At 33.3% G+C, this 15352-nt stretch overlaps 2 protein-coding genes across 2 annotated transcripts; both read right to left on the bottom strand.

The window, feature by feature from the left end:
- Positions 1-1373: 1373 nt before the first annotated feature.
- On the bottom strand, positions 1374-6462 carry LOC107018529 (histone deacetylase complex subunit SAP18). Its single transcript, XM_015219032.2, has 6 exons — positions 6282-6462; positions 4807-4839; positions 3973-4083; positions 2698-2793; positions 1761-1838; positions 1374-1680 (listed from the first exon to the last, which is right to left on the bottom strand). The coding sequence occupies exons 1-6, from the start codon at positions 6393-6395 to the stop codon at positions 1642-1644; spliced, it is 471 nt and encodes a 156-aa protein (XP_015074518.1). The 5' UTR covers positions 6396-6462; the 3' UTR covers positions 1374-1641.
- A 5391-nt stretch (positions 6463-11853) lies between these two features.
- Positions 11854-13773, bottom strand: LOC107018528 (cytochrome P450 78A3-like). Its single transcript, XM_015219031.2, has 2 exons — positions 12751-13773; positions 11854-12665 (listed from the first exon to the last, which is right to left on the bottom strand). Exons 1-2 carry the CDS (start codon positions 13720-13722, stop codon positions 12039-12041), a joined length of 1599 nt encoding a protein of 532 aa, XP_015074517.1. The 5' UTR covers positions 13723-13773; the 3' UTR covers positions 11854-12038.
- Positions 13774-15352: the final 1579 nt, after the last annotated feature.

Genomic DNA, 15352 nt, shown 5'->3' with positions numbered 1-15352 from the left:
AAAGAAAAATGAAAATTATTACATTTTATCATTTATCCTTAATAATATAAGTATAAATTAATGACTATAAAATACATACCAAATTTGTAACATAAGCAATGTTGTCAGTGAGCCACTCAACAGGAGCTAATTACACAAATATTTAATTGTGAAGAAGAAGAAGAAGATGTTCAGAATTTTCATTGTTTTAAAATGAGAAAAAATATCTCTATTTATGACAACAAAAGGTAGTGTGAACAAATATTTGTTGTGCCTTATCAGAAATGTTACAGCTATTTGAAAAAGTTACAACCCTTCGAGAAAGTCACAACCTTTTGTAAAAGTTTCAACTTTTTATAAAAGTCGCAACACTACATAAATGTCACAATATTTTTTAAAAATCACAACTCTTCATTAAAGTCGCAACTTTTCATAAATGTCATAATTTTTCTTAAAAGTCGCAATTTTTCACTAAAGTCACAACTTTTCATAAAAGTCACAACTTTTCTTAAAAGTAATATTTTTTCATAAAAGTAGCAATTCTTATTAAAGTAGCAACTTTTCATAAATGTCACAATTTTGCATGAAAAGAGAAGACTAGTTTTGAAAATAAATAAATTAAAAAAAATGTTGATTTATGGTGGCACCACGTAGGCGAACCTAAGGTTTTCGTTTATATATATATATATTCCTTTTTTTTGTATTTGTGATGGTGATGGTGGTGGAGGATTTTGCGCGGCTTCTTCATCATGTTGTGGTTGCCATGGTGGTAATACTAGTAAAAAGAATTGTTGGGGTAAGGCACACCCCTCCGACTCTCAACCTCCACTTGTGCCCTCAACCTCTCAACCTCCATCGTGGTCAAGTGAGAGTACTATTGCATCGGCCCCTCCTTTGCCATACGATTGTTATCATTATCAAGCACCACCACCATCACCAATACAATGCGTTAAGCGATGAGAATGCAAATGCTTGTGTGATCCTATGATTTGATGCCATATATGTTTGTGTTTTTGTGTGATCCTTACTGTCGATATGTGGTTAATGTTGCACAAAATAAGAGAAGCAGAGGAAATACAGAGTATTCCTAGTAGTTCATACAACTGGTTTACTGCTCTTCTAACTGTACTTCTTAAATTCTTTCATAAAAAATTTAAGGTGTGGAAGGTACTTTTGTAAACGAAGTTTTTTTTTAATACGTTAAACCAAACAACGCATAAGAAATAATCTCAACATAACTAATACAAGCATCACTTATACACTCTACCAAACAACGATCATAATGAGGAAACACTATTCCAGTGTTCAGAAACTAACTGGCTTAGTCCATGGGTATTACAAATATCAACATAAGAATTTGTCAAGGAAAGACCCAAAATCACAGTTCCACAAACTTTTGGGACATAAGAGTTCACTAAAGGAAATCATAAAGTATCATAAAGGTGTTGACAATTCATAAGAAGAATGCAGTTAAATCCCATGACATACTATCGTAATATAACAGATCTAGTCATAGAGAACTCTGGACATAATCTCAGATTTACAGCAAAAATGAACAATAGGTCAGCTTATCAAGAAAAATACAGATATGTAGAATTAAGAAGAAACACAAAGTAGTACAAGTCTGCGTAATTCTAATTCCAATACAGGGTGCCATAACGCTCACTGGAACATGATAGCCACATCCAAGTAATCTCCTATCTGAAGTGGCAAGAAACAAGTCAATACCAAATTCTGAGAAAAATGATGAGGTCAATGATCTCATATGAAGAGAGTATTACCTGAAATTTAAGTTCACTCAATGTTTTGCTGCCATTATCTGGTCGCCTCATATTGGGATAAGAAAATGTAGTCCCCACCTTCATGTCAGAGAATAAACACTATAAGATCACTGTTTGCTTGAAAACATCACGAACATATATCATCGCATTATAAATGGAAATGCAATCCTGGATTTCTCACACAATTAACATTTGAACAGTAAAATTTGATGAAACATTGCCAGCCTAGAAATCTGAGGATGTAAATACTATAATTAACCGTCACTTTTTCCAAAATCTCAGAACTTCCTAATTTCCTTTTATTTTGTTACTATTGGGAACTGAAATTTAACCATAAAATTACGACACATGCATTGATAGACTGTAGGAGCATGAATTCCCTTACAGAGCTCAAGAATAACTTTTGATCAAGCCCTACTTGAGCATTTTGGCTCATCACCAAGGCAGAACAATGAAGACAAAAGTGAATTATCTCATGTTTGATTGTCAACAGTTAGACCATAGTCGGAGCTCAGTTTCAGCTTTGTAGTTTCATCATCTTTCTGGAACTATATTTTGGGCATCTTTCAAAATAGAACTATTAATCTACAAGAAGTTCGGTTTAGATGATGTGTTATATTATCCTTTACCCTCATACAATCCTCTAGTCACATGGGTAGCAATTTCAATGCACCAAAAACAATTTTGTTTCCTTGAATATCATCCATACAGATGTGTGCACATTAGATGAAAGTCGACAAATTAATAATTTTGTGTCCGATGATAGTTCAGCAATCACAAAAAACTAATCTAGCCAATAAACATAATATCCTAGAAAAGAGGTTGGAAGGCAAACAGATGAGAAGATAAAGGGCATTGACAGATACAAGAAAACTTTCAAATGCCAAAACCAAGTTCATGTACAAATAAGCATATAGAGAAGTGAAGTGATATAGACCTCTCTAACGACAAATCGCCCCCTTTTATCAGGATAGACAAAAGCAAAGGACAAAATTGCATCTCTTCGTCTTGCTTCTGGAGCTACCTCTTTAACCTGATACAGTCACAGGAAAAAGATAAATCAGATGAGATGTAAATGTTTGGCATGGAAATATACAGTTACAGTGCAGCTTTACTGGCATGGTCCCAGAACCACTGGTCTACAAATTGTGCCACAGAATTGAAGATGAAAACTTACATTGCCACTTTTTGCTTGGCATCCAGGCAGACCAAATAAGGTTTTTCTTAAAAGAAAGATAACAATATTACAAATCTTCGGTAGAAAGGTTGTGAGGTTGTGCTGGAAGCCATATTTACATGACCATTTTCCAAAAAACAAAAAAAAAGCCATATTTACATGAACTATAAAACCTTATTCTTCTTTCAAGGATTCAATAATTTCTAACAGGGAATCCAAATCTTCTATGAAGTTTTCTTAGCACCAAAAATAAAAGAAAAAATTCAGTTCAAATTGATTTTATGAATAGAACGACTTCCTTCAAATCATCTGAAGTTAATTTCCTTCCAAAGAAGGTGTTTTCATTTCTGATAAGCAGTTGGCTCACATAGAACCATAAGAGAGACAATTTTGACATGAACTGTTCAACTGTCTAAGCAATAGCTGATAACATTAATTGGTTCGGGACACCTTACACGCTTAGGGGTCGTTTGGTTGGAAACTAGTTATCCCAAGTATCCTGGGGTTAGTTATCCTGGGATAACTTATCCCACCCTGTATATGGAATAACTTATCCCATCACTATGGTATAAATGGTGGAATAAATTATCCCAAACATGTCAACCAAACAAGACACCAAACTTTTATCCCAGAACTATATATTCTTATCCCTCACACCAAACGACCCCTTACTTTCATGCCAAACATTATCAATATACCAGCTCACAGAGGCCAGAAACTCATAGTGCACTATGCTGCACTAGTTTCAATGAGGTACTATATATAATATATGAACTGAACAACTCAAATACAAGTTATGTATATGGAGAAGACTCAGCACCCAAAAGATAAAAACAGCTCATCTCCCAGACAATTAGTCATACAATCCAAGGATAGAAGGCACATTTTTAAGAAAATTGCAACAATATCCTAACATCTTGAATTGCTATGTGCATGCTGGCAGATAGTGAGCATGAGAATATACAAAGAGGAGACAGATAACAACTAAATTGAAGAGACCAGTTAAAAGATATACTATGTGTTACTTCTTCATACCAGATCAGTTAGTTCGCGCAGAGTAGCATCCATCCATGTATAGATTTGGACCTCATCTTTGGGTTCCTTGCCCCTCACAGCAAATTCATTAACATTGTGATGGCCTCCAACCTGTAAGTTCCAAAGTGAAGCACCCACCGAGTATATCATTAATTAACCATAAAGCAATTCAGGTTTTTGGTTCATACTTGTCTTAAACGTGGTGAAACAAAAAATATGCGTGCATGGCCACTTCTCGGGGAAAATCAACTAGTGAGGCATATGCAAATCATATACATTTCGAAGACGACGATACGAAAAGCAAAATCTTACAGAGTAGCTTCATTTACTTTCAGAACTTCGAAAGCTGGTAAAACTTACGGGGTCTTTTGGTAGCCGGATAAGTAAAAAGTTATCCATGTACTAATTTTCATACAACTTATACGACGTTTGGTATGTAGATGGGAAAGATGTTAATTCATGTAAAAATTAATACAAAGCTTGGTTAACAATTTAAAACCTGCATAACAAATACATGTTTAAGTTATGAGGGAATCTATGTATTATTTTATGCAAGATAGAAGGTGGAATAACTAATCCATTCATAACTTATTAACTTATCCTTGCATAACTAAGACATGCATAAAATAATACATCGATTCACTCATAAGTCATAACGAATCCCTACACTACTAATACATTCATAAGTCTAACCAGCTACTAACGACCCCTAAGGGTTATGTCCAATAGAACACCTTCGGAAGGTCTTTGTCTTGCTCATGGTTATTCCATTATAAAAATTCACCTTCTATCAAAACAGAAAAACAAAAAATAAAGCTCGATTGGAGAACATACCTTAGTGAAAACACGAAGCAACAGAGGACAAGTCTGGTTTTCGATGGTATCCCCAAAAGAAACAAAAAAAAAAGGTTTTGTAAGTAATTTCTAGTATGCAAAAAATACTCGATTTATGTGCTATGAACACACATTAGCATAGCAAGTACGAACAAAAAATGCAAAATATTTGTACATGTTAATAAAAAATACATGCCGACTTGCTGATAAAGAGAAAACACACAAAAATAAAACAATCATTAGATTACTCAGCATGTATGGTCTCAATATAATACAAAGTGATGCCAGGTCTCAGATCATATATTTCTAGTATCAGTTGAAACCCATTTTCTTCAACTTGGTAAGCAGCTTGTACAACAAACAACACAAGTGCCTGCATGCCTTTTTACCTTGTTAGTCTGCCCAAGCTGAGAAGGAGGAAGGGCAACCAAGCGTCCATTCTTTTGAAAATAAATGTAAAAGCAAACCAGACAAAATTCTATTTATCAAGGTGTATGACATGAATTAACCATAACAGCCCATTCGGTGATCGTTACTGTACCAAATGACGGACATTTTCTCTTCACAATTCACAGCTTCTTTTCTGGCAGGCTAAAAAGGTCTTTTTTGGGGGTACATTTGCTAAAAGCTAATGCACGTACATATCCTTGATATAGTCCTATATAAAATCAGAATAGACGTGGAAGAAGTAGTATATCACCATTGCATTTTATTTTTCTTCAATTTACATAGTGGTGTATTCTCCTTTAACTTCTAAATTCTCAACCTTACATTTGTTTTTGGGAGCTAGTGTTAAACTTCCATTTACCAAATCAAATTTCATTCCTTGAATAATAATACACCAACCAGAGTAAGACTCGTCAAATTAGTATTGAAACAAAAAGAGTCCAAATAGAGCAAAATGATATGGTCAGCCCAACAGTTGCAGAGGTGAGATTTTCACTAGAGGTTCATAAACTTAAACTCGCGAATTAGCCAAAAGGAAATTCAACATCTACTCTATGTACATACGCATAATTTTAATACTTAAAAGTGTGGCCAATGAAGTGGTTGAGAGTTATGAAGTCTCTTGTTCAAATCTGGGCAGAGATTAAAAAACACTAGGTGATTCCTCTCATCTGTTCTAGCCTTGGTGGAACATGTTGCTGGTGTGAGGTAACAGGTATGTGGAATTAGTCGAAGTGCACAAAAGCTCACTCGGACACCATGGTCATAAAAATAACACATAATTCTAACTATGTATATACACATGCATATAATTCTCCGTCTCGGAGTTGTTGTTGAATAGCAATACACTATAAGATCTTTTCTATACAAAACCCTAGCGAGAGTCTGCAACATAACAATTGCTTCAAAACTCAAAAAGCAGAAGCACAAGCTACTTCACTCCAAAAACAACCTAATCCGTAACCAAACCAGTGTAACCTAAGTCAGAAACAGAGGATTCAAGCAAGAAAGAAAGGAAAAAGTAGGACCTTTTCGCGATCAACTGGTACGGGGCGTGGAGCAATCCTTTGAGGAGGTGGACCATGTGGACCTCTGGGTGGAGGAGGAGGTAATGGTCTTCCTCTTCTCTGAACATCCGCCATTGTTGTTCACTCCGGTCTCCGACGGTCAGTCACGCTTTAATACAACAGAGGTTTAAGCAAAGTTTTCAAGCTTTGGATCTTTATCTTGGGCCTTATATTATTAGAACCCTGTTGGGCTTTAATAAAATTGAAAATTTGGCATAGAATAAAATGGCCATTTTTGTATTTTTTGGGTCAAAGAAAAGTCCCTTCTTCTATTCTTCTACCTACGAAACGAGTCTCTCTTTTATTCATTAAAGAAAATTAGCACCACATGACCTATAAAACTTATATAGGTGTTTTTTTCTAGTATTTTTTTCATTGTGTACTTAAAAATAAAACGTTGTTTCTGTTGGAAGGTTTAGCCTCTTCATTTGAGGCATTTTATCGTAAGAAGTGTAGGTCTCCTGTTGATTGGTTTAGGGTTAGCGAAGTGGCTTTGATAAGGCCCGAGTCGATTCCTAAGGTTATGGAGAATGATCGACCTACTAGGAATAAGTTGAGAACGGTCTAGAGCAGATAGAAATTTTATGTCGATGTGAGAGGAGAGAGAGCTTGAATATATTGTAGATGATTGGATTTATTTGAAAATTTCACACATATAGGGCGTGATGAAGTTTGGTAAGAAAGGGAAGTTCAATCCCCACTATGTAGGTTTTTATCAGATTTTGAGGCATTTTGACAATGTGGCTTATGAGTTGAGTTTGCCTTCAGAGTTAGCATTAGTACATCCAGTGTTGCATATATCCTTGTTGAAGAAATGCATTGATGATTTAACTGTAGTTGTGCCTTTAGACAGTGTCAGTGTAAGGGAAAGTTTCTCTTACGAAGAGGTCCTAGTTGAAATTATTAACCATTAGGTTCGTAAGTTTAGGAATAAGAAGTCACTAATTCAGTGAAAGTCCTTTGGAGGAAGTAGTTAGTTGAGGGTTCTTCTTGTGAAGCCGAAGATAATATGATGTTCAAATACCCTTATTTCTTTCCTTCCAATTCAGTTTCAACGCAAGGTAGTAGTTACTATTCAATACTCTTTCAAATTCATGTTGTTCAGTATTTTCACATCTCAATATGCATGCATGTTCATGAAATCAATTTAAACTTCATGCTTTAGTTCATAGTCAGTTCCTCTCATAATGTTTACGTGTTTAGCTTTCAGTATTGGATTGGAGATCTTTTCTTACTTTTTTTCGACGTAGTTAGACTCTATTCGAGAAAGAATTATTTCTAACGGGAAAAAATGTAACACCTCAAAAGTCCCTCAGTATATATAAGGTTTGGAGGATATAGAAATTTTTGAAGTCTGTATGTTTTGGATTTTACACATAGATTTTACAAATCGTAGAAATAAGTACGATTTGTAGGAACCTTTAGTGGATGATACCTCAAATTTAAGAAAATTGATTTAGTGATTACGAGTAGGTTTCACAACTTGTGTTTGATTCTACGAGTCGTAGACATACCTCATAGGATAATTTTAGAAACATGAAATTTTGACTTGAATAGGATACAGGGAAACACGGAACGTAGTTGGATAATCTACGGTTCGTAGAAAGGGTCTCATAGATCAGACCTCATAGAATAGGTATTTTAATATATTGTTTTGTACAGATGGACAGTACAGATCGTGTAATGGACTATGGGTTGTGGTTTTGATTCGTGGCTCAAAAGTCCAAAAACTCAGAAATTCCCTCTGAGTTCTACGAGCAAGGACCTACGGTCCATAAAAAGAACTATGGTCTATAGATACCCTCGTAAAGTCCTTCCGACAGTTTTTAATGAGATTAACAGATTCTCATTAATCCAAACCCCTCATTCTCTCATTACTCACCCATTTTTTTTAAAAAAAAATAAATCCTTCTCAGGTTTTCTCCCTCAAGCAAGCTAGGATTCTAATTGCTTCAAACCACCATTGAAGAAATAAAACTAGGGTTTCCCCTTCAGGTATGCTGGAACTTCATCAACGGATCTCCCTTCAACCATTGAGTTCAAAAAAACCTCAATTTCTTCAAGTTATGATTTCCTCAAAACTAGGGTTTAGATGATTTTCATGGGGTCTTGTTGAAATTCAATTCCTCCTTCATGATCTGTCTTCAATTGCATGATTTTGATATAATTCAATATTTTCAATGATATTTTTATAAATTCACAACAAGCAATTATTTTCATGATCAAAATTGTGTTATTCTCATATGCATGTCTTATATTATCAGATTTTTTTGAATTATGATATATCATGATTAAATGTTTTCAGATAAGGCATCTTTTAGAATATTTTTGGTTATCATAATTTATGAGCTATTAAGCATTTTGTTAGTTATCAGTATGATTCAATAGTACAAATGATTACTGTTTCCAAATTTATGCATGTTTCTTTGAGAATATACTTAGCACCGAGTGGACTTTTAGAATGAGAGTTTTCGTTTAACGTCTGTAGATCCTTAGTAATGATTCTTAAGTCGCAGAACTACGTATTACCATACGGTTAGTCTTTATGGACTTTAGTTAGTGAACTCACGTTAACTTAGATATCGGGTTCTTACCTTAGCAAGTATGGATACTCTCTTTTCAGTGTGGCAGTGGTACACTAAAATCCATATAGTGGCTCACCTGGTTTATGTCGATTTTAATATCTCTTGCACTCAGATTTCAGATATTACATAACTTTTTATATATGTAATTTCAGATCAATATCTCTTAGTTTCATGTTTTTTTACTTAATCATTGCATCAACATGTTTTACATATTTAGTATGTTCAAATATCATGTTTATCATGCATTTCATAATACTCAATACATTCCAAGTATTGACCACATACTTTATGCATATATTGTTTGATAATATGGTTATATCGCTTATCGTCGGGCTTGTGGTTAGTGTTATCTCATATCAGCTACCCAACAGTAATGGTGAGTCCTCATCTCCTCGAAGACAACACTTATCTTTCTTTCAGTATTGGACTTTCAGTTTCAGACATGTTAGAGTTAGCTAGGGGTTTATCTTAGCAACTCATGTTAGCAGAGGCTTTCAGACAATCAGTTAAATTTCACCATGTCATGATGTTGTCTTTCAGACATTGTCTATTTCAGTATTATGAATTCTATCTAGATATTTCAGTTTTAGCTTCCGCACAGGTATTTCAATGTTCTGTTGTTTTGCTAATCTTAGGGGTCGTTTTGTAGGCTGCATTAGACTAATAATTCCATGAATTATGTAAGGTATTATTTAGTATCATGTTTCGTAGGAATTTGGGCCTATGTATAACTAATCCATGGATTAGTTATACATCCTACATGGTATTATAGGATGTATTACTAATACCTTCCATTTGAAGGTATTAGTAATACATAGGATATAATACCCTGGGATAAACCTATGTAAAGACAAAAATATTTCTCAAATCATTTTGTGTATTTTTTGATTTTATGATTTATGTTTGTACTAGTAAATTTATTTAAATAAAGTAGCTTACAAATTATTTTAGAGAGAGTTGTTTGTTACTAATAAATCCAATACAAATTTGAAATGTGAGTTGTATATTTGTATATGAAGTTTCTGATCTAAATTCAATGTGCGTGTATATATATATATATATANCTCTCGGATTCTGCCAAAGCATTTATATGAGAGCTAATATCCCAAACCTGCCAGTGCAATAAACCTTATTTAAGAGAGAAGCAATCATACTAGTGATTGGATGTATTAAGCTTGAACGCAGTGGAACATATTTTACTTCTTAAGGGGTCTTTTGGTAGGCTGCATTAGAAGAAATAGTCCATGGATTATGCAAGGTATTATTTAGTACCATCCATGGATTATGTAAGGTATTATTTAGTACCATGTTTGGTAGGAAGTTGAATCTATGTATAACTAATTCATGGATTAGTTATACCTCCAACATGATGGTATTATAGGATGTATTACTAATACCTTCCATTTGGAGGTATTAGTAATACATAGGATATAATACCATGTGATAAGCTATGTAAAGACAAAAATATCCCTCAAATCATTTTAATTATTTTGTGTATAATCTTGATTTTATGATTTATATTTGTACTAGTAAGTTTATTTAAGTAAATTAGATTACAAATTATGTAGAGAGAGTTGTTTGTTACTAATAAATCCAATACAAATTTGAAACATGAGTTGTATATTTGTATATGAAGTTTGTTATCTAAATTGAATGTGTGTGTGTGTGTATATATATATATATTTGATTGGTTTTCTAATTATTTGTATTTTAAACAATTTAAAAAATTTACATACATATTAAAACTACAACTTGTAATTTTATGTATATAATAAATGGTTTATTCAATTTTGCCATTGTTGACCATTTTTTCGATTTTAAAAGTAGATGGTTTATCTTTGTTAATTGAAAAATAACATTTTGTGAGTGATCAATTATTAAGATGATAATTATTTATCCTCAGATAATTCAAGTGATAAAATAACAAACAAGACAACTAAATTGTTCTTCTCATAGCTAGTTAGAAGGTTATAAAAAAATAATATTGTCCGGCAATTATCTACTTTGACCCAATTACAGAATAATTCAAGGGTATAATTGGAAAGAAGCTTTTTATATAGTTATAATCCAAACACAAGATGAGGCTGGAAAACATGAACCAAACACTTGATAAAAATAAACTCTACATTACTAATCCCCGCACTATTAATCTCTGCATTATTAATCCCTCTATTACTAATCCCTGCGTTATTAATCTTTGTACCAAACGACCCCTTACTGTCATGCCATGCTATGAGGTGAGCTTGGAAACACTCGTGGTTCTAAGCATTGTGTCGCGTCTAGGGATAGTATAGGGGCGTAACAATATATATACTATACATATAATTTACATATCTATACATACTTGTACATATAGCATCCATATGCATATACTATATATACACACACCATACACAATTGATTGTATATGTAATGTATACTGTATTCATTTTTGATAATTTAGACGACAGAATGGTAATATATTGGTAACTATCCCAAAATTCTAAAATCTATAGGGCCTGCCTGCCTATTAAAATTGGCATATTTGACCAAAAGAAATTTTGGCTTTTCAAATAAAAAATGATATTTAAAAATTGAAGTTGTGTTTAACTATGATAGAAATTTGAGTTGTCTTTAAATTTTTATGAGTGAATTGGAGTGAAAAGTGGAAATAAAGTTTGATGTTTTTCAAATTTCAAAATAAAACTTGAAGTTGATTTTCAATTTTTTGAAACTTTAATGACCAAACATGATTTCGTGAAATTAAGTCACAGAAAAGTAAAAAATGAATAAAATATTCATGATCAAATGAACACAAGAAAATTAAACTATAAATCCTGATTAAACTTCCAATCAAAGACTTCACATATATTGAAATAATTGAAATAGGGAGAATATGTCTTAGCTATAACTTGAATTTGTTTAATCATCTCTGTACATACACACAGGCATATAACATTGAAAGAAAATGACATATCCAATCCATGACACTAAATAATTAATTGTTAACATAAATTTTGTTACATAATAATGTATTTAGTAAAACATTACAGTAAATATAAAGAACTAACAATTAGAACATACTTATTTAAGTAACAATACAACACAGTAAAGACCCATATATAGTAACGTAAACAACTAATATAATAGACGTTTAATTAGTTAAATTTCTCGCTTGCACCTTCACCATCAGTGGGGTCTTCATTTCGCATGTAAGCCTTAGTACTTCAGACAAATCAACCGTTTTGGATCCATCAGTAGTCCCGAATTTGAACTCTTGCAAGAGCGATGCTACCCAAAAAGTGACTGTGGTCAAGCCAAGTGTCTTTCCGGGACAACTTCGCCTTCCAGAACCAAATGGTGCCAGCCTTAGATCAGACCCCAACACCGAAAAAACAACAGGTTCGGTCTGATTCATGAACCTTTCGGGTTTAAACTCAAGTGGTTCATTCCAAACCTCTTCACTCCTTGTGATGGCCCACATGTTGACCATAGCAGTGGTTCCCGCAGGAACATGATACCCATCCACTATGGTGTCCTCAATCGCGAGACGGGCCCACGCCAATAGTGGGCCCGGAGGGTGCAACCTAAGTACTTCGTTCACTACTGATTGTAAATAAACCATGTTGGTTACATCAGACTCCATCACTGGTCGTGACTTTTCAGTAATTCTGTCTACCTCCTCTTGTACCTTTGACTGAACGTCAGGATGAAGTACCATCCGTGCTAATATCCACTCTATTAAAATTGCCACCGTGTCACTCCCCCTAAATATCATTTCCTATACATATAGTGACAAAAATGAAATTAATACCAAAATCAATGTATATATTAACTCTAAAATCATACACTATATAGTTGCTTACCCAGAGTACAGCGATCATATCAGAGTCTGATAATGCTTCAACCCCTTGAAGAGAGAGCAAAACATCCACAAAATCGCGATGAACATTACTAGGTTGAGCTCGATGTTCATCGATGATCCTACCCACGATTCGATTCACTTTAGGCACTAGACGTTCACACCTATACTTAATTTTTTGTGGATCAAACTCAGCTAACCAAGGTAGGTGATCAGACCAATTAAGTATTCCCAAAATATCATAACCTTCATCGACTAACTCGCTCACCTCTTTCATCTCATCGTTAAAATAATCAACGAGACTATACTTTCGTCCAAAAACAGAACACATCATATTATTCAAAGATGCTTTTTTCACCACATCTCGAACTCGTAAACCTTCACTCCTCCTCCCATTAAAAATCTCCACCATCTGTTTCGCGATTTCAAATCTTTGAGCTTCAGACGTTTTAATCTGTTTTGAACAAAACATATGTGTAGATGCAATTTTCCTTAGTGTTCTCCAATAAACCCCGTAAGGAGCAAATCCAATAGCTCTATCAAACATTAATCCATACGCAGATTCATTAACAGGACGCGCAACAAAAGATTTACTGTTCAATACTTCTTTTGCTACGACATGATTACATGTTACAATAAATCTGGTTTCACCTAAGCTGAATGACATAAGACGCTTAGCTTTGAAAAATTGAGCCATAATCGCGATTTTTTGATGTGCTAAACCAGTCATCATGAACATACTACCTATAAAAGGTAAGCCATTTGGACCTGGGATTGGATTTTTAACGAGTAAATATTTTGATAATTTGTTATATTTACCCCAAGCTGGACCACCAGGGTGAGTCCAGTAAATTATGTTGATGATAAACCAGACGAAAGATAAAATAAGTGCAAATAAAATGGAATTGATGGGGTTGAAAAAATTGTATTTTGTGGCTAAGGCAAAAACCCAAAGCTTTTCTGTGTTTGTTGTCATTTTTTTTTTGGGGGGGATTTAATTTGGTTTTGGTGTATAAGATATGAGGTGATGAATGGGTTTATATAGGCAAAAATTTGAATTATATTTATGGGAATAAAAGTGAAAAAATATATATTAGTCATGAGTAGAATAATTGTCACGTGATGTGGGAATATTGTTAATGGATAATACAAGTATACAACTAGTGGATTAATATTATTATTTTATTGTTGATGTAGAAATAACACAATTGAGTCAACTATTAGCTAGGTAATATTGAGGAGGGAATTGATGAATTAAGGTGAGGCAACTAGGAAGAGGTGGATTCTGAATATATATATTTCAAAGTTAAAAATATTGTTGAGTAGGGATGGTAAAATAAGTTTGGACTGATCGATAGTTATTAACTTACTCAGTGACAGGATCAGAGTTTTATCTTAGGGAGTTTTAAAATATGAAGAAATTAACTCATGAATAAATCGAAAAGGGTTTAATATCTACTATATATGCATAAAAAATATAATTTTAATCATATATAAACAATGTTATTTTCTATCAAAAGGAGAATTTGAATCAACAGCTCTGAATCTTTACTAGTTTCGCCCCTGAACTCACCAACTACGCACCTCATTTTGACACGTCCAATTCAGTATGGCAAGTACTATTGGATTATGTAAGGTAAGATGCGAAATATTTTAAAGAGATTTTACATCATTTAAATTACTAAAATATAATCATATATACATAATATTATTTAACAAACAGATGTTGATGGATAAATTTAGATATATAGTAAGTAATCTGCTCTAATTGACTAAATTATACAATTGACATAGAATTCCTTATACCTCTAAATTTACATCATGGTTTTGTGGATTAAAATATGTGACATTTTAGTTCATAGTCATTATTAGAACTTATTAAATTCATAGCCACCATTGCACTATAAATAAAATTATGGAATAAATTCCAAACAATAAAACAAAGCCAAACCTTCTTACATTAGAAAAATGTGCTTGATTGGCATCATCAAAGCCATGACATAAGATTTTATCCTATGATGTTGGAATATTATAAACGTATGTTATGGTTTATTTATTTTTTTTAAAATGTTATAGCCAATGAGAGACTAAAATTTCGACTATAAGCTTTGTTAGAGCTTAGCTCACAAGGCATTTGCTATGTTATTATTATTAGTTAGAAGGAGAAGGGAGTGATTAGTAGCATCAAATTGGATTTATTCGATTCAAGTGAAAGCATGGAATATTAAAAAGTAAAAGGAGAACCAATAATATTTCATTGGATCGATTCACTTTATATGTCTTAGTTTGATTAAGAGGGAAGGGATAAAACCTATCTGTAGTATTTTGTGTTTTTGAGTTTCATAACTGAATTATTAGGTGTGTGAGCAGAGGCGTAGCTACCCTTTGGCTAGCTAGGGTGTTCAATTCGACACCCTTCGTCAGAAAATTACATCGTATTTATACGAAAAATAATAATTTAAATGGTTAAATAATACATTTTGGACACTCCTGAAAAACAATAAAGAAATTTAGCTTAGTGATTTTAGTCGTTCAACTCTTACTAAGTTCTTTGCAACTTGCAGTTTGGGGGTTCGATTCCCGTTATTTGACTTGATTTTTTTCTT

The sequence above is a fragment of the Solanum pennellii genome, chromosome 5 (assembly GCF_001406875.1).
Source record: "Solanum pennellii chromosome 5, SPENNV200".
Classification (NCBI taxonomy): domain Eukaryota; kingdom Viridiplantae; phylum Streptophyta; class Magnoliopsida; order Solanales; family Solanaceae; genus Solanum; species Solanum pennellii.
The sequence above is the reverse complement of the archived record's forward strand: the minus strand, read 5'-3'. Positions and strand labels throughout refer to the sequence as shown.